The sequence below is a fragment of the Bombus pascuorum genome, chromosome 1, assembly GCF_905332965.1.
Source record: "Bombus pascuorum chromosome 1, iyBomPasc1.1, whole genome shotgun sequence".
NCBI lineage: Eukaryota > Metazoa > Arthropoda > Insecta > Hymenoptera > Apidae > Bombus > Bombus pascuorum.
Genome location: NC_083488.1, coordinates 688,692 through 709,121, shown reverse-complemented (window position 1 = coordinate 709,121; position 20,430 = coordinate 688,692). Strand labels below are relative to the sequence as shown.

Genomic DNA, 20,430 nt, shown 5'->3' with positions numbered 1-20,430 from the left:
ATAGCGCGTTTACGAGCGAGAAAAACGGCAAGATCGTGTCGCGAACGATCCAGGAGAACGAATGGCGAATGTAATTTCGTTATAGCCGTTGCGACCCTTTCGCCAACCGATAGAATAATTTTAGACAAAGTCGACCTTGCTATTTCCGTCTCGAATTCTCGCGCGAGTGCGCCACGCTTCTGCCAGCGTGTCTCCGTCGACGTCTATCGTAGCTGTCGCCGCCGCCGCCGCCGCCGCTATTGCACCATCTTGCGCGTCCTCCTCACCTACTCGTTTCTATCAGAAATCGAAAGATTTCGCCTCATGGAGGAAAGAGCGGCCAATGTGGCATGGAAGACGACTCGCGAGGCCCGTTCCGCGCGCGTCGCGTTTCGGCCGGTTAGCGAACGCCGCGAGTTTGCTTCGTCAAGCTCGCGACCGATTCTCAGATCGTCAGTCGCGCGTCTGAAATCGCGAACGTTACGCGTCGAAATATCGCGACCACGACCGCGATCACGGCCATTGGCGTTCGCTTGGCTGGTATTTCGCGGCCCGGCCGCATCCGCGGTGAATCCGCGACGGAGATTTCCGCGCTGGAGGCTGATATTCTCGGTGTCGAAACGACGAGACGGAGACGAAATCGGAAACGGAAACGGAAACGGAGACGAAACGAGGTTCGATCGAGAGAAGCGCCGATGCGACGCTGCGACGCGGACCAGAGCTACGATTTAACGAGATAAGCCGTGGGAACGGCGATAACGATAGAGAAAAAAAGGCGAGTTCGTCGAAACGCGGCTGGCTCCGAGTATCTTCGTATGACGTAAGTCGATAAGTCGACCCGCGAACGCCTCCTTTTCTCGTCGGCCAACGGAACGCGGATTTTATCACGCGCGCACCGCGATTTCGACAATTTCCACTCGAAACGATCGTCGCCGTGCGCCCACCCGCCCCCTCTCCTTCGCCATCCGCTTTACGACGCCTCTCCTTCTTTATCGCTTCTCTTTTCTATGGACGTCGAACGCGCGTATCGTCTCGCGCCTCCTTTCTTCCTCCTTCGCTCGAGAGGAACGCGCTCATCGCAACGATACATTTCTTCGAATCCGTTCACACGAGTTCGGGAGTCGCCGAGAGAGAAGGTAACTAGCGCGCGAGCTTAACCACGACCGCGAAACCGATAGGCTCCAAAGTCGAGAAAACGAGAGAGGAATTTGCATCGTCGCGTGTTACGCCAACGGAATTTCCACGGAGAATCGTTCTTTTCTCCTTCTTCCCTTTCCCCTCGTTCTTCTCATTCTTCTCGTTCCTCTCTTCTGTTTTCGCGTTCGAACGTGCCGCATAGGTGTACGCACGTCTCACTCTCTCCGAGTGGAAACCGAGATCGAACGCGTGCGCTTACCATCGACCTGCCAATTTAGACACGCACTGTCAATTGAGAGTCGAGTTAACCCTCGTTAGCCTTGCTGCGTCTCGACAGCAAATGTACGAAAATGCACGACCGATGAACAATCCCTGGAGTATAAATGTCGATCGATCGCGTTCCTATACGTTCGTCCGACCCTATCCTCCGACCGATCGTGCTCTTCTCGATTTCGTATCGCGGATCTTGCACCTTTGCTTCGGCTCTCGCTGCTAAACTCTCTTTCTCTCTCTCGTTCGCTCTACTTCTGTTTCCTTGTTCGATCGATAGGTCGCGAGAACGATCGCGTGATCGCAACCGACCTCTCGCGATACGTAGTTTTATGTCGGTAAACGCTGGACAAGTACCCGTACCTTCGAAACAGCGGTGCGATCCGTTGGACGAAATGTTCGGTGCATTAGCTCGCGACGTGCACGCGTTCGTCACGCCAGTACGAGGATCCGAACGATCGTCGGCCCCGTGCCGGTCGCGCTGCGCCGCTTTCCGTCGTGTCACGATCCTACATACAAGGTTCGTGTAACCATACGGCAACTAGAGACTGAATCGATCTTTCTTTCGAATATCAGGAATCGTGACGTAACGCGAGCCGAACAATGACGCACAAGGCGAATCGGAATGAATGCCACGTATGTATATGTTGACCTCGAGTCGCTTCGTCTTCGACCGCGCGCTTATCTTAACGGTAATCGAACACGAAATTTGCCCCACGTTTTCACCACAACGTGGACTAACCCGCTACGATTCGTTCGTTTGTTTCAGAATCGGTGATACGATAGTAAAAGTCGCGTTCTCGAGTACGATGTTGCAAGCTGGCCACCGCGATTCCGTCACCGGCCGACCCCTTTGTCGTCGTTTTCCGCACCATGATCCATCGCCCATCGTCCCGAAACGCCCAGTTCCCGACGCTATGGAATCCACCGTCGAAATCCACCACGTTTCCATCGACTCGCCGCTAACCGCTATATCCTCTATCGGAAACACGCCGACGCTCGAATCGGCCCTAACCACCACGGCGACCACCTCGTCGGATAGCTTGCGTGTCGAGACGAACAACCAGCAAAGCATTTACAACGTCGCCTTGCTAGACCGATGCACGGGTCTCGTCACTCGTAACGATCCCATCTGCGACAGACAACGCTATGCCTCTACCACTTGGTTCTCTCTAGTTCGTCGACGATGTTCCAGCATTCGCGGTAAGTTGAACGATTTCCATCGGTTCGCCTTCCCACGGATTACCGATCTCTTTCGTTTCGGATTACGTTTCTTGTCGACCGCCATTTTTCCTAACGCCTCGAAGAACTCTGTCGAGAGAAACGGAAAAAACTTTTTCAAACTTCCGTCCGATTCTCTCGGTTCAATTCAAGAAACGTGTTTCGCGTGCGTTCGTAACAGATTGGCTGCCAAGGATGTGTTCCTGCCTGGACACCGACGACACGCAGTTTCTCGGTCCATCCACGTGCAGTAGGTATCAACGACTCAGTCCCAGGAGGAATCTGTTCGAGTTCGCCTACCGTTCGATGAACAGAAATCGTACGGCGAAAAGATTCGCGCGACCGGACGAAAGCGAGAAAGACAAGAAACAGGTAAATGGACGCGTCGCGTACCGATCGAACAACGAAAGTGGCGTCGAAAAACCACTGACGACAGTTTTTTTTTTCACCGGTAACGCGTAGACGGAGGAATTACGTTTTTACTGCGACGACGACGTTTGCTACGACGTGATCGTCGAGCACGAACTCCGTGCCATCGACTTGTGCAAAGTTCTGAAAGCGAAAAGAAGTATGGTGGGAACCAACTGGTCGATCGTGGAGACATGGCCAGAGCTAGGAATAGGTCAGTATCTGTCGTTTACCGTTTCTCCTTGAAGCCGTCCTAACGACTTTCACGAGTTACGAAACCGTTACAGAGCGCGTGTTGGAGGACCACGAGGACGTTTTGGCTGTGCACAAGGAGATGAAAACGTTTTCCGCGGAGCGCGCACGGAAATTTATCTTTCGCGAGGATTGCCTCAAGTACAAGTTCTTCCACGATCCGGAGGTCAGTATGAAGATCGAAGCTGCCAGTCGTGTCGCGCGTCCGTATTTCATCGGTTTTGCACCAGTTCGCGTTAATCGTCTTAAGAATTATGGATCTTTGGTGCCGAAATAATGTTGAAGGAACATTAACTATACCCTGGGATGTAATATTTAAATAATAATACATTTATTACAAGAAGAATTTCTCACATATTCTTCGATGCATACTTGGACGCGTCTCCTCACTTTTTCTACACTCGACGACTGCTAACAACAGACTCTTCTGGATGCTTCTTAACAACTGTCGATCGTCCTTTGTCTCAACTCAGGCCTGGACGAGCTCTGACACTACACGCACATGTATCCACGCACTGATACTCATATACAAGTAACTCTACGCGCATTTAACCCAGTCCAGCACGAAAGATTATACATATCTCAACACACCTCCTTAATTTTTCGTGCTGCTGTATATTCATTTCCCTTTTATAAGTCAATCAAACCATTCTTAAAATTAATCTAAAATTCTCAAATTTATTTCTTCCTAGAGCCTTACTACTTTCAATAACAAAGCAATCAATAACTTCAGCATTCAAATTTCTTTTATAAGTTAGTTTTAATTTGCTAGTCAAATATAAGTATTTCAAAATTCTCAATGCATACTTGTAGTGGGTCTCGTTATAATTGTTTTGGAATCGACTTGAATAGTTTACACTATAGCTAACGTCTAATCTTGTTCCAGTACTAATACATAATAAAGCTCCTATCAGATTTCTATATCATATATCGTCTGAGGCTGATTGTGCCGGTTCTAAACTTAAGTTTTGTTCCATTGGTGTGGAATATAGTTTACCATTTTCTATATTATAATGTTTCGCTAATGACTCTATGTAATTACTTTGATCTAATTTCATTTCACCCTTCTCATTATCATGCTCAATGTTTATTCCTAAATAAGTCCTTACCTCACCTAAGTCCTTCATCGCAAATTTGTTTGACAATTTGTTTTTAATTTCATCGATTTTTGTTTTGTTTCTTCCACATATTAATAAGTCGTCTACGAATAGTATTGGATATATGATACCGCTCTCATATTTCGTATATAGACAATAATCGCTTTTAGTTCTTTGAAATCCTAATTTTCTCATATACTCGTCGAAATATTCATACCAAGCTCTTGAAATTTCACGCAATCCATACAATGCTTTTAATAATTTACATATTTTCCCGCTTTTATCGTCGTAACCTATAGATTGTTTTACAAATACTTCCGATTTTATAGTTCTGTTTAGGAACGCTGTTTCTACATCCATTTGCATAATCATTAAACCATATTGACAACAATAAGATAATAGCAACTTCAACGTTTGCATTTTTGCCGCGGGAGAGTATAAATCTTCTGGTATTTCCTTTTCTTGGAAGCCTCTAACAACTAGCCGCGCTTCCTTACCGTTATCAGATTTCTTTGTACATATCCATTTCAGGTCTACTATCCTTTTCCCTTTTGGTTTCTCCACTAACTGCCAGGTCTTATTTTTCATTAGACTATTCATCTCTCCATCCTTTGCTTCTCTCCATCCTTTGCTTCTTTCCATGAAACGATCCATTGCTTCTTTCCATGAAACGCCGTCATCTCCACTTAAAGCTTCTTCATAGGTTTGGGGACTGTCTGCGCTAACTACATTCACATAACTGAAATATGAGCTCGTTTGGCTATATCTTTGAGGTTTCTTTCTTTCACGCCCTGACCTTCTCAAATTTTTTCCTGTTTCTCTTTTATTGTAACCTGCTCGACCTCTTCGCCATTTGTTTCATTTTCATGAACTTTCTTTGAATCCTTTTCTGTTTCATTGTCTGGTCCATCTTCTCCTTGAAATCCTACTAAATTATCATCTTCACCTACAAATTCTACGTGTCTTGCAATTATAATTTTATTATTAACTAGAATCCTATATCCATTGTTTTCATAACCTATGAGTATCCCAGTGTCTGCTTTTTTGTCTCATTTCGAATTTCTTTTAATTTCAGATATTCTTACAAAAACTCTACTTCCGTATAATTTTAAATTATTTATATTCGGTTTCCTCTTAAAAAATATCTCAAATTTGTTTTTTTATCGTTTTCGTTATTGTTCTATCTTTTAAGTGTGTCGCGACTCTAACTATTTCCCGCCAATATTTAATATTCAGCTTTGAATCATATAATAAGCATCTAACAGAATTCATGATTGTTCTATTGTAACACTCAGCTGTTCCATTTAACTTGTGAACATAAGGTGGACATGGTTCTACAACAATTCCCTTTTCTCTAGTTAAATTATACATGTTTTTGTTTATATACTCTTTTCCATTATCACATCTTAATCTCTTTATCTTTTTACCAGTAAGATTTTCAACTTTATTTATATAATCAAGGAAACAATTTTAAACTTTGTCTTTTGATTTCAAAGTATAAATCAATACGAATTTTGGAATGATAAATTATGCATTTTATTTTGGATACAAGTACCGGATTTTATCTTTACTTGCTCAAAATTTTCTGGCATTCCCTCAACTAGTTTTTTTCTACACATTGTATCTAAATAATTAAAGTTTACATGCCCTAAGATCCTATGAAATTTTTCCTTATTTGTCATTCTTCCTACATTTTTAGCATGAGATTCTTGCCTTTCAATGTAACTACTTATTTTATATAAACCATGGTCTTTGAATGCCATCCCTATCAACTTTCCCTATTTGTTATATATCTTTGAGGTATTTCCTGCTGAGACTACCTTATTTTCATTCGTTACTCTCGCATAGCTAACCAAGTTATTATCCATTTCATTCACATAAAACACGTTAGACATTATGATTTTAATCATCCTTTTGTTTACTTCAAAGTAAGTTAGAATTTTTCCGACTTTTGTTCCTTTTAGAATTCTACCGCCTCCTAACTTTACATTTATCGGTTTTTTTAAATTTTCGTATTCAACAAAATAAGAGTCGTCATTTACAATGTGATCTGAACATCCACTATCTAATATCCAATCTATTTTTCGCGTATCGCTAGTACATACCGTAATTTCATTCTTACTATTTTCTCGCTCTACTCTCGTTAGGAAAGATCCAAAATTTTATGGTTGTCGTAGCCTTCGTTGTGTGAATAATTTGCGTTGTATTGACTTGCCCCATTGTAGCGTTGTTGCCAGCCTCTGCCTTGTCCTCGTTGACCATATCGCGACCTCTGTTCTGCTCCGGCTGATACGCACCTCCTTGCCGTTGCGCTGCTCCGTTGTTTCCGCCATTGTTCCCGCTTCTGCACGTGTTTGTACAATTTCTTGCCACGTGGCCGTACTTTCCACAGCCATAGCACTTTATGTCCCTTTTTTCAGCTGTGAATACATTTGACCTCGTCCTATCATTATCCTTCTTGCTATGCGTTTCTCACATTGTAATTTTATTTTTTAAAAATTCACACGTTCGATCACTTTCTTTCACTGAGTCGATTAAGTCACCAATATAGCTCAATAATTCTGGTAGTGCTTTCAACATGTAGTCGAGTTTTTCACGTTCACTTATGTTTGCACTAGCACTCTTTAATTCATTTATCGTTTTTTCAAATTCCGTGAAAAATGAATTTGATTCTTCAAAGTCTTTCAGCCTCATCATGTCTAGTCTACTTCTTATACAGATTTGCAATGCTGTTGATTCCTTCATATACATCTCATCAAATTTTTTCATTATTTTTAAAGCAGTGTTCTGATCACCAACAAATTCTAATTGTTCATTCGTTATACTATGATTTTAATTTACACATGATTTACACATTCACTCCCGGTTACACGTGGCACCTTACCCTTAAATCTCAGTAACCACTATCTGCTTAGTAACCATGTTAAGAATTGTGGATCTTTGGTGCCGAAATAATGTTGAAGGAACATTGACTATACACTGGGATGTAATATTTAAATAATAATACATTTATTACAAAAAGGATTTCTCACATATTCTTCGATACATACTTGGACGCGTCTCCTCACTTTTTTTACACTCGACGACTGCTAACCGACTCTTCTGGATGCTTCTTAACAACTGCCAATCGTCCTTTGTCTCAACTCAGGCCTGGACGCGCTCTAACGCTACACACACATGTATCCACACACTGATACTCACATACAAGTAACTCTAACACGCATTTAGCCTAGTCCAGCACGAAAGATTATACTTATCTCAACAAATCGATCTATCGACGCGGAAACGATAAACACCGTGGCTTTCGTAGAATCGCATCACGCGTTTCGAAATTGCAAAGTTTGCGCGCTTCCTTGCGCGTTCTGCCTCGGCCGTCCGCTGTAGCGCCAATTTCATCGATAACTCGACCAGTAGTTGCTCGACGGCTTTCGACCTACTATTACCGACTATTACCGACAGCGGTCACGTCGCTGCCTCCGAGAGCCGTTCTTATCCCTCGGCGGAAACGTAACACGCTTAGACGCGTGCCTTTGCTCGTGCCACGTGCTCACGATTCGCGTATCCGTTAGCAAAATACGAACGACGACGTAAACGAGTATCACGTTGCAGCTCTTCCTTTCCACCGAGATGATTGACGTTCCCACCGTTTTCGCCGAAGACTGGCACGCCTTGGACAAAACGAAAGCGGCATTACGAGTGAGTGGAAATTCGATCGATCTTCCAGTCGACGCACTTTGTCGCGCGCATTTCCCTCGTAATTCTTTAATCAACGATTCCCTTTCGATGTTTCAGAACTATCTGGAGAACGAAGAGATTACGGAATGTCCAGAGATATTCGGTTTAGCGTGGATACAGGACAGACGCTTGAACATTTGGAGGCAGATCTGTTTGCGTCTTCGAGATCAAGAGCTCTACCAGGCGAAAAAAGTAAGTCCGCCGAAAGGCGAAACGCGTTCGCGGATCGTTGGTCAACAACGAAACGTTTCTCACTACGCTGCTACCTTCTTCTTAGCTGTACTCTTAGATTATCGGATCGTCGGATTGTTGGATTCGCGACGCGCGATCGAAACGCGGCGAACGCGTGGTGCACGTGCTACCGCCACGCGGTTATGCCGTTCGCTCCATATCGAGCAACCACCACCGGACACCGTTGAAACGTCGACGGACTCGCACGACAGTAACGACGGAATAACTGCGAACGGATGGAACCGGCGCGAGTCATCGAAAACCCGTTTCGCCGGTTTACCGAGCGAACAGCTGACAGCGACAGCGTTCGCGTAAAGCAGCGTTTATATTATCCCGCGCGATACGGCACGAATACGACAAACGTTCTTGCCGCTGATAACATAGGGGTGTTTGTATATGGCGTAGCTTATCCGTCGTTGCGGACGGCATCGGCACGACGAAATACGCGAAACGTGCTCTTTAAACGAGACGGAAGAAATCGACCCCGAGCCTGTTGTTTCTTTTCCTATTAAGAACAACGCAAAGGCAGACGCGTACGCGGATCGCGCGGTAAAACGTCGCTTCTGTCTTTCCCACGGGAATACGTACGCGCGTTTACGTATTTCGACGATCGTTTCTCGCCGCCCGTTTTAATTCGATTTTCTCTTTCCACGACTCTCGCCAGATCGTCGCTCGCCAGAGTCGTGGATCAACGACCGTGGCGATCGTATCGAAAGGGACTGCGAGAAGAGAGTGTCGCGAAAGAAGGTCAAGGGGAAACGTCAAGGGGCCGATGAATCGACAGACGGAACGACTCGCCTCGCGCGTTCCACGTCTGGTTTCCGCAGGGTTCGATATGTCGTCCCGGCGTCATAACGCGTCGACGCGCGAACGTTAAACCGACGAGGCAGGAGGAAGCTGGATAGAAGCGTTCCACGAAACGGCGAACGCAGCACGATAGGCGGGAACGTGCACGCGCGACGCAATTCCATGCGAGTGAATTTCAGCGAATAGAAAGTTTACTCTAAAACGCAACCGCTGCTACATCTACAACGGCGGTCGATCATTGCTATGCCGATCACGGCTGTCTCATTCGCGCTTCGCGAGTATCTTGCCGGGCTGTCGAGGACGTCGATCTTACGGCGCTCGATGCTCGGAGTCTTGACGCGCCTTCGTTCGCAGCTGTGTCTATACGGCATCGACTTTCGTCTCGGGTGACATCAGTCTCCGAACTACGCGTCCAGCGTCCAAATTCGCGCGAACAGAAACATCGGTTCCTGAAAGCTACGATACCACCTCCGTCCGACGCAGAACCAAACTCGTTGCTGAAACGCGCCCGACGCGATACGCGATACGCGATACGCGATACGCGGCGGTACGTACGCCTTTCTAGGATGCTTTCCGCTTTCCTAGTTGCTTTCACCGACGACGCACGCCGAATCGTCGTCTCGCTACTCTCGCCACCGCGATCCTCTCTCCCTATCGGTTCTCCTGCTTTTTTCGGTTCCTTTTATTTCTTTGCTTTTCGTGTCGTTTCGCACGCTCGAAATACGACACTAGCCGACACTAGCCAGAGAACGAGCACGGAGACGAGACGGATGGCAAGAGACGGTACGGCACGGTTTGAACCGCGCGTCGCTGATTCGAAACCGTTGGTCGAGTTCGCCGTGGCACGGCGGCGAATCGGTCGGGGCTGACACACATTCGCCCTGGCAAAAGAGCTATTCTGCTATGAACGCTGCTCCCTGGGTCGTCGACCTGCCTTCTGTTGCTTCCTCTTCCACCTCCTCCACTCTCCTTTCTCTTCTACGCCGCTCTACGCTTTCCTCTCCTCTCCTCTCCGCCTCCTCTCCGCGCGTTTCCTCCACGCTCCTCGGTTCTTTTCTTATTTTCCACGCGTTTCCCTCCTTTCTCTTTTGTCGCGCGGTGTTGGCCGGCCTCGTCCTTTGCCGGCTTTTTTTCCGCTTCGGCTCGATCCACCGCTTCTCCGTCCTGCTACATCGCACTCTGCTCTCTTCCGCTTCTCTCCGATCTCCGCGATTCTAGTTTCTTCCGCCGATCGATCCGTTCGGTCGTTCGCGCTGCAGCAATTCCGAAGCGAAACGAACGACGATTTCAAGATCGAGGCGAATCGCGCAACGTCTTCCTTCCGGATCGGACGGGAAAACACGTTTTCATCCTCTGCGGCGTCTGTCCGACGTGATCGACGCGTCCACAACCCTAGTCGGAAATCGGATTCGAGCGCAATCCGTTCGCGGTTCCGGAATCAAGAGTTTCGCGACGATATCGGTGTCCAACGACGGACCTCGAATATCGTACGAGTCTCTTTCGTCCAAGATGGGTATCGCATCCGCGTTCAAAAAATTGCCAGCGCGCGTTTCTAATTCCATGTTGTTCGCGCTACGCTCTTCTTCTCCTTTCGTCCGTGTCCGCTTCTCTCTCCCTCCCTCCTTTTCCTTCTCTTCCTCTTCCTCGGCGTCCGGCACGTCGTACTTGCTACACCGTTTCCTCGTTCAGGGTGTTGCCCAAACACAATACGTTTTCGCAATGCGCGCGCGATATTACGATGTCCGTTGCATCCACGTCATTGTTCGCGTTCGCGATGCGTAACGCACCACGAGAGTGGTTCGTGGTTTTTCGTTTCCATCCTTCTCTTCGTCGTCTGACACGCGATCGTCGCTCGATCCTCCGTTGCAAACTCTACCCTACTGTTGTCGCCAGGCGAAAACCAGTCGATTCCAAAGGTGACGATCTTTGCGAGAAAACAACGCCAGCTCGATCGAACGTCTATGTCCCTCCAACCTATACACTGCAGACTTTATCGCGCAAACTTGTTGGAACCACGCTCGATCACGAGTCTTATATGTTTAGCACATGACGTTTATTCGTAAATGTTGCTTGTAAAAAGAAAAAGAGAGAGAAAAAGAAAGTTTGTAAACAATCTGCAAAGTTGTTGCAGGTGCTGCGAAAAGCTTTAAAAGTTTCCAAGGTGTCAGAATTCGACGATACAGAGCCTGAAATAACCGCATGTAATTGTAACAGTGACGATCGTTCGAAATGTTTAATTATCTAGTAACGAAATAACAATTATATTTTTCTTAATGTTCGTCACAAAAGGATACAGAAGCCAACGATTACGATCGACGACTAACGTTAACGACGAAAGTAACGAACGAAATGTAAACAAATAGAACGTTTTCGTTTCTCGAATCGATTTATTTTTAAAGTATGTTCGAGAACTTGTAAATGCCCCGATCAGCTACCTGAAATTAGAACGTCCGATTTCGACCATCGGTCGTTGAGCGAGATAACGAACGCTGATCCGTTTTGAACGCGCGAGATCGATTCTTTGCGCTGTAGCTGTTGTCGCCGCTCGGCTATCCGGTCAACGCAACGCGTTATTACGTTCGTTGTCGCGCGTTTCAAATCTGTTTTCAGCAACTTTGCGACGAAATCTCAAGCAGCAAACATACAGGATTCTCCACCACTGTTTGTCACGTCGAAGATTAATTTGACAAAACTGGTAGACCGGAGATTACGCTGTTGCTCCAAAACGAAACAGCGTAAATTCGGATTAACCCAAACCGATTCATGTCACGCTCGATTCCTCCTTTCTCGTCTACCGTTCGAGACCGAAACGGGATGTTCGCCTCAACACCCATCGTATCGGCGGCTGTTTCGTCGAATTCAGCGAAAGGTCGCGCCTATTACGCCTTCCGAAGCAACGAATTCGATCGCGAATCCAAAGACGAACATTATCGATCTTGTTGCTGTTCGCGAGACTCGGGTATTTCAACGAATTTTCTGGGTTAAGGTGTACTCGAGGTAAAACGAGCGTCGTCTTCTGGCACGCGGCCGAAAGGTGTGGATTTTCCAACCGCGTAACCGTCGTTTTTAGTGTCATCGGTCGAAATACGCGACCCTTGCGTCTTCCTCCTTCCTTCTCTCGTCCCTATTTCCTTTTACCGGTTTTCGTTAAAAAGCGGATCTTTTCGACAAGCTCGACGGCCGCAACAAAAATCGATGATTACCAATCGTCATCGACGAAACGAAAAGATGCGAACGAGAAGGAAGGAACGGGCAAACGATGGCACGCGGCTGCCACATATCCATTTGGTCAACCGTCGATCGATCGATTTGCTCAAAGTTTCTCGTAGCCGCCGGCATTCTCGCGAACCAAACGTTAGTTTACCAGTTCGGTTTACCAAGCTACCGTAACGATTCGTCTTGGTAAAGTTGCAAAAGCTTTGCTTCTTTCGTACGAATCGCCCACGATCGCGATACTATAGAAAGAAAATCATAACTCGCAAAGGAAAAATATCATTTCTCTTTTTCAAAGTTCTTTCTTCTTCGACGAATCGAAAGCGATGGTCGATCACGAAGTTTCGTATTGGACGATTAGGCATACTTTTGATTTCCTTCTCCGAAGGTATGCCACGTATACGTATAACAAGATAAGGAAAAAACGAAAGACGTGGAGCGTTCGTCGATTCGGTTCGAAGACGGTAGAAAGTTTGGACTCTGTCATTTCGCACGCTATGATTTGTTTGCCACGGTCGACACTCGTGTCTTCTTCCTGCTTCCCCTCCTCGACGCCCTTACCATTCGACGGTTTCTCATCCGTAAGGTTTCGCGAGGCTGCGAAATCCTGTCCTCCAGAAACCGTCGCATTTTCGAGACGGTTTGCGACGATGCCATAAATTGCCGATTCGAGGTTCGCTCGACGAACGATCGCGAGATTTTAAACACGTAACACGTCGTCGAACGTGTAAAGGCGAGCATCCAAACGGTCGGCTGCGTAGGCAAATCGGCGGGGCAGGGCAGGGAGGGAGCGGATAAAGGGAGAGAGAGAGAGAGAGAGAGAGAGAGAGAGAGAGAGAGAGAGAGAGAGAAAGAGAGAACTGCTTATTCGTTGGAACACAAGATCGGGGTCGAAGAAGACGGGGGTGGGCAGCAGCCAGCTGATTCGGGAGAGTTCGTGAACGACCGTAATCGAAACGCGAGGGAACGAAAGAGGCGAGGTAGCGCAGCAGCGCACGTCCGATGCAGTCTGCCGCGACCACCGGGAAACCAGCTGACTGGTCGGTTCGGTTGCGTTCGTCGAATCGTTCGGCAGTCTTCGGATCTTTGTTCGTCTCTGTGCACGAGGCGGCTACCGGCAAGCGACAAACCTTTCCGTCAGTCGTCAGTCGCCGTTTCGACACTGTCGAAGGGTAATGTGCGCGTGTGTCTATTACCTCTTTGACACGATCAGCGTTACCTTGGTTGCTTGAATCGCGCGATCGGCCATCTCGTTACCGCATCGGTCGACCGTAGACGGTCGATCAGAACGACGATCGCTCGTCGTTCCGAGACATACAAGAGAGAACGAAAGAACGCGATTAGCGTCGTCGCGCAGTCTACTCGTTACCGGTAGTCGCTTCAGTCTCTGTGTGCCACCCCTCCATCGCTCGTTCCTCCCCGTCCAGTTCTTACACCCACCTACCCATCCTACATCCCTCTTGTCTCTCTCTCTCTCTCTCTCATTCTCTCCCTGTCCTCCCCCACTCCTCTCTCTCTCTCACTCTTCCTTTATTTTGCCCGTCGGCTATCCGGTCTCTGTCTATCCATCTGATTTTCCGCTTCTCGCTTTTCTCGCAGGCCTCCTCGTTCGCGTCGTTGTCGCGTAGTCGGAGGAGAAGACGCGAGAGAAATCGTTGGCAAGGATACGAATTTTGTGGAATGAGAGTGTGATTTTGGTTCCGTGTTCGTCTGCTCGGTCGTGACGACGAGCAATTCTCGCGGTTGCGATCCAAGGAAAAAAAGCGGATCTTGTGTTTTAAAACAAAGGAAAGCGGAGGAAAAAGTACGGCTAGAGAGGACGACGAAAGAAAAGGGGAGGAAGAGGAGAAGGAAGGAAGGAAAGAAGGGAAGAAGAAAAAGAAGGAGAAACGACTGTAAGCGAAGCGCTATGAAATCCGATCGGTACGATAGGTCGGTATTTCCGAGCGGAAAGGACACGGTGGTATCGCGTAACGGATAGCTGGTTCGCGCGACACACACGTATCGCCAATTCACCGTCGAAATCTTCGTTTTCCACCGGCCGGATCGGAAATCCAGTTCCCTTGGCATTTGGATTTACGCGAAGATTTCGAGCGTGAAAGCCGAATTGCCGTGGCTCGACGTTGCTCGGGTGGTAAGTGAAAACGCTGCGCGACCAGACGGTGATGCGAAAATGAAATTTTTCGGTGAGTCTACGCTCTTGCTTGCTCGTTGTCGGTCGATCGACGATAACTCGATACGACCAGCTACTCCATACAGAACGATCAACTACGATCGTTTGCTAGTAGTTTGGATAGCGACCCGCTAGAAAACGAGACCATCGACGCTCGATTCGCGGACACGCGATTTATCGAGAATCTCGAATGTCAACGATAAACCAAAGTCCGTTGGGATTTGCGTACGAACGATGAATCGAATCGGATATCATCGTAGTTTGGTTCGTAGCTCTGGTTAGGGAAAAAGAGCTGAAGCGAGCGTACATATATACGTAGGAGAAAGTATCGAGCGGAGGGTAGGTTCCGATGATAATTTACGGCGGACCCCGTTAACGACCGATCGGACCAGAGCCAGTGCCGAAATCCCCTCGTTTTGAAACACCACGCACAGCTTCGAAACTGTATTTGCAAACTGACAATAGCGCGATCCGAGACTCACCGCGTTATTCGGCCGTTACGATTCACTTTCTATGGAGATCGCCTCGTCCAATTTTCTTCCTACCTATGCGCCTGTTGGTCTATTTTTCCATTCTCTGATTCGAAGCCTCTCCATCGACGATCATCGATTTCGAAATCGATATCGGCATCGGCAGTGGCGCCGGTCGGTATCGTCTTCGCTTTCGTCGTCGTAATCCTAGTGGTCGCTCGCCACCATAGCCGGTAAGATTCGGATAAGCCATTTTTGCAAATTCCTTTAGTCCGTTGAAACGCAAGGTTCGCGCGAATCGCGGTGAATAGAGTTAACGTCGCGCCTATCGCACCGCGATACTTGTTTACCTAATCGAAATTGAGCGGTCTGGCGGTCCGATCGTCCTCGCGAGCCATCCTTCGAGCGTCAAAAGTGGCAAACGAGCGACCGATCGCGCGTTTATTTTGCAACGCACGTTTCGCAAAATTCAATTCCAGCAATTACGTTCGAGTATCTTTTTTTCTTTTTTTCTTTCGAATTCGCCGTCTCGCGCCGATCGAATCTTGTTCGAAATATACTATACGCGGAGAACGACGCGGGTAACGGCAACGAAAGACGCGTGAAAATCTCGAAAAAATTGGAAAATTAACTCGGCTCCGATTAATCGGCCAGCCGCCTACACGTTACACTCACGGTTTTCTTTTCTCGGTGCCGCGTTTCGCTACTCCGTTTCGCCGTTGTTTCCCCTTTCACGAACTTCTACCGTTACACGTTCTCGCGTTATTATCGTAATCGTAATACGGCGGCGTGGCCCACATACACCCGATTCGCGTTCGTTCGTTCGTATTATCCGCAAAACTCTCTCTTTCCCACCTTCGTCCGTGACGCGTTTCATCTTTCGCGATCCGAGTATCTAAAAACTGAAACTTGGCAGATCGTTGGCCGTAATTTCCAGTTGCCACCGTTCGTTGGTTCGGATAAGCTGTTATCTTTTTCCTTCGCGTTCGACACGATGCGACGGTTGCACGTCGGCGCACGTGACCAACAGGGAGACCCAACGGAACATTATCCGCACGAAACGCGAATCTTGTCGCTCGTCGTCTCTCTATCTCTGTAATCGCGAGTGCTCGCGCGCTTCTGGCGTTACCCTTTCCAGCAAACCGGTTTCAATTTGATCCCGGCTACGTCTTTGCCGTCCGATGCCTTTCGATCATCGTCGTTCTTCCCCTCGAATCGGCGAAACGCATTCGCCTTCGTCTCTCGGACGATCGTAAATTACGAACGAACCGGTGGTCGAATCGAGGATCGATCGGTCGAGATAGAGGACACGTTCGCCCCGCGGTAGACCAGAGTGATCGATGTTGCGGCAACGATGACACCAGCGATGACGTAACGATTTCGATTTCGATTTCAGATAAGCGAACGAGCGTTTCGGTTCGTCCACTTGTCGGATTACGCGATCTACAAGATCACGAACGCCAGGAAGATATACAGTGCGCCCTTCCCCTGGGGTATCTGTCTCAGGTCAACCAGCACCGCCCGTAAATCTAAAACCACCGCGGAGCGTGGAGAAGCCGGACTCAAGGTCATCGTTTTTCACAGTGAAAAATCTCGCACCTGTTGGCTAATGGCCATGAGGCTCGCCAAGGTAATCGAACGTTCTTTCACCGTTTTTCCAATCTTCCTCCTCCGTTTCCTTTCTCGTCCGTCCGATCCGCCGCCCCTTCTTCGTCCCGTTGCTTCCACGCGGAGACTCCTTTGCCTCTTTTCACGCTCGTCACCATCGAGAAAGCCGCCGCTTGTTTCAAGCCGCGCGGTTACCGTTGGTCGATGCCGAATCGTGTTTCCTTTCGCGGCTAATTTCGACCAAGACGCGAGAAGTCGCGGCCGTTTCTCTTCGCCACGGTGACGAGAGCGAGCCGCGCATCGAAACAAATCTGGCTGACATTAACCCGTTTCGTTTGGTTTGGTTACAGTACGGCAAGCAACTCAGGGAAAACTACAGAGCATTCAAGAACAAACAGTGCGAGCAAACCGACGGCCCGAAGGATCGATACGTCAACTACAACGTATCCAATGTGAGTCGAAGTTTTTCGCTGGCCGCAGGCTTTCGCCGATCGCGCGCGCATCCGCAAAAAACGATCGGCGAATCATCTCGGATCGAGGTTGCATCGCGACGCGCGGTTAGTCGCGGCTCTCGCGATCCGCGATTCCATCTTCGACCAGGGGGAAAAAAATGCAGCGAAAAGAGCGGGCGGGGTAGAGAGGTGGCGGCGAGGCGTGACGAGGCGGAGCGGGGCGCGATGGGACCAGCGAAGAACAGCGCGGAGGAGAGAGGAGAGGAGAGAAAGGGTGGGAGGCGGCAGAGTGGCCGAGAGCGGGTCGCGTCGAAACAGAGTTTCGAAAATCGAGCAAAAAGCCCGAGGCGGTTAGTTGTTGCTACGCGGCGACTATCGATCATCTAGGAGGTAGACGCGAACGAGAACGGGTACGTCGTGGTGGTGCGTCTCTTCGACCACGGACCCGGGTACGGCGAGTATCGCGTGCAGCGTCTTTCGCTCGTCGACCGATGGCCGTGCCGTGCACGCGTCACGCGTCGCGCGATCGATACCGCCAACGTTCGACGACTAGTCGTCTCTCTGTCCACCGCGACAACCGTATCGACTGCCTGACGTTGATCGATCGTTTGCCGGTGCCGAGTAGATCCGGAAGTTGGCCGTTGCCGCCGCTGCCTCTTCTTCTCGGCATCTCCACGTTCCTCGCTCTTTCTCCCTCCCCACCGAACCACCGAGACACGCTCGCGCGCATCATCCCTCTCCACTGCTTTCCCCTGTCGACCGACCGCCTCTGACTGCCGTCGCCGCCAAGGCATCGTCGCGCTGTGTCACCCGGTTTCCAGCTAGTCGGCTGGACGACCCTCTCGCCACGGGGATTACTCGCGACCGATCCCGTTCTCGTTTTCGCGCGACTCGACTAATCCTACGCAATTCGTTTCTCTCATTTGGCAAATCGTTGTTTCGTTTCGTGTCGTGTTCGCTCTCCTCTCGACACGGTCATGGTGGAAGTACGTAGCTCGTTGCGTATCGCAGCTGGAAAAAAGAGGCGATCTCTCGTCAACGTCGTCGCCGATTACGAGATCGAACAGCGGTGTCTCGTTTCGTAAGATCGCGTCTTTCTTTGCCGAAGGAATCGTCGTGCTGTCGGTTCCGTCGTCGTTCGCGTCGCAGCCGTTCGCGAGTGTCCGTCGACGAAAACGCACGGTTGACCTACATTCGACTCTCGTGTATTTCCGTTCGGAGGAAATATCGTAACGGCATTGGGCGCAGGTGCGGCATCGTTACATAAGCTGGTACCGCCTCTCGCGTCGTCCCCCTGTGACGAACATCGTCTAGTATCGACGAGGACGTACCTTGGGGGAACGCGGCGAATAGTCGCGCGCAATAGGAGGACGATAGCGCAACGGGAAGGAACACCGTTGTCGAGCACTCGGAAACACCGAGTCGAGTAGCCGAAAGAACCGAACGGCGGCGCGTACATCTCTTGTTCGTGTCAAGGGCTTTTTCTTTTCCGTTACGATCGAGTGGACAACCTGTTATTCCAATTTTGTATTATTATTATTTTTCGTGTAGATCATAGGTAACGTTTCTTTCGATTATTTCGAGGTATAAAGAACGCGCGGTGCTTTGACCGTACTGTCGCTCGTCTCTCTCTCTCTCTCGGCTACTCGGAACCGATGGAAAGTCGAGTCTCGGATCGGTAGGAATCGCGAACTGCTCGATCGTTCGAACGTACCGGCATCCCCGAGCGAAAAACGAGACCGAGTCGAAACCTGATATTCCGATTGCGAACGAAATCCGCGCGTGGCTCGACGTCTGGTCTGGTCCCCTATCGTCTCGCCTCGTCCCATGCCGCACCGCTCGATGCTCGCCTAGCAACAGGCGTCAGGGGTTATCATCCCCTCTTCGTCTTGCGATTCCTCCTTCCGCTTTTTAAGTCGTTCTTCGAATCGTTGTTGTTCGCGACCGTGGACGCGATCTTTTCCCGCCTGTCTCGCTCTCCGACTTTTCCTCGTCGGTAATCACCCCGTGACGCGTTTACGCGCTCGTTCCTTCTCGCTGCACGACGAGAGGGCGACGATGCCGGAGGGATCGCTCGCGGTCTCGAGTCTTTAGCATCTCGTTCCGGTTTCGATCGAACGATCCAAAGTTGTAAGACGGAGTTGTAACGCGTTCGCAGGAATCGGTGCGATCTCGCGTGGCCATGGATTTCACGGGCAGTGTTGGAAGAATCGTGGACGACCCGAAGGAAGCGAAGAACATCGCGGAAAGCGAGGGTATGAACTGGCGACGAACCTGGAGGCCGTTCTCCAGACCGCCGCCGGGCTGCACGGTGGTGAGACTGCACGGACTCGACGACGGTATCCACGTTTTGCAACCGTGGTTTCACAGAGGGCTGAAGAGAGAGATCGCCGCGGCGATCATTAGAGACCAGGGTTCGGCGGACGGGTAAGTCGAGTCTCCGCTTCCGAGTCGTTCGTTTCCAAACGACGCGAAACTCTGTCTTATCGTCTCGCGTGTTCTTTCAGCGTGTTCCTGGTAAGGGAGAGCAAGAGCAATTTGGGCGCTTACGTGCTCACCTACAAGTACAGCGAGAAGATTTTTCACGCGCAAATTCAACCCGTAAGTAGAACCGTGGCGAGCGAATGTTTGGCGATCGACGTGGCTTACATCTTCGCTTGTTACAGGTTTTCGACGAACGATGCAACTGCTGGCTGTACACCCTCGACAGAGGCGTAACCCGGTTCTACGATTTGCTGCAGCTGATCGAATTTTATCAGTTGAACGCGGGCTGCTTGCCCACGCGATTGACCCACTACGTGCAGAACGGCGTGCCGGAAGTGTTGCCGCTTCCGGTTCCGATGACGTTGACGCAGCAGGCGGAGGATGGCGGTGGTTCACCGGCGTCGCCGACCGAGCTCAATCGCCGACGACTCGGTGTCGCGACCGAGAGCACGATGACCGAAGGAACCGCGGCCGCCGCCTCGTCCTGCACCGTCAGCTACAGGAGCATCTGAGGATAGGAACTCCTGCGGCCCGTCAGCGTCGACAAGCGCTTGGCCGCCACCCACTGTTCGCTGGATTACGCCTCTCGACCAAACGGAATCGCGAACGGATATCGCTCCGGCGACGCGAACGTTCGATCTGATCGCTCGGGTTGCTGGAGTTTGTGCCTCTGCAGTTACAGCAAGTGGAATCCGTAGCGCGAAACGCGTCGATAACCATCCGGCGGAAAGAGACAGCGTTCGAAGATACGAGAAAGAGACGCGGCGTCGCGCTTCTCTGTCAGTTCTCGCCGCGCGACTCGTCGCTCTCGGCGAACGGATTCGTTCGTCGAGGATTGCCGGTTTTTCGAAAATCGGTTTTGATAGCGGTTGATCAATCCCGATGTTTCGAGC

General features: G+C 49.4%; 1 protein-coding gene and 1 long non-coding RNA gene across 4 annotated transcripts; both read left to right on the top strand.

The window, feature by feature from the left end:
- Positions 1-704: 704 nt before the first annotated feature.
- Positions 705-20,293, top strand: LOC132910782 (growth factor receptor-bound protein 14-like). 3 transcript variants are annotated; one of them, XM_060966768.1, is made up of 12 exons: positions 705-799; positions 2,156-2,589; positions 2,789-2,979; positions 3,070-3,229; positions 3,303-3,433; positions 7,974-8,060; positions 8,157-8,291; positions 16,390-16,623; positions 16,952-17,053; positions 19,212-19,480; positions 19,561-19,654; positions 19,720-20,293. In XM_060966768.1, the coding sequence occupies exons 1-12, from the start codon at positions 795-797 to the stop codon at positions 20,047-20,049; spliced, it is 2,172 nt and encodes a 723-aa protein (XP_060822751.1). In that variant the 5' UTR covers positions 705-794; the 3' UTR covers positions 20,050-20,293. The 3 variants fall into 3 exon arrangements, with proteins under 3 accessions (XP_060822751.1, XP_060822761.1, XP_060822741.1); XM_060966778.1 differs by lacking the exon at positions 705-799 and adding an exon at positions 1,012-1,115; XM_060966758.1 differs by lacking the exon at positions 705-799 and adding an exon at positions 1,370-2,022.
- On the top strand, positions 12,969-14,006 carry LOC132911107 (uncharacterized). Its single transcript, XR_009658906.1, has 2 exons — positions 12,969-13,721; positions 13,950-14,006. It is a non-coding gene; the product is annotated as an uncharacterized LOC132911107 (long non-coding RNA).
- Positions 20,294-20,430: the final 137 nt, after the last annotated feature.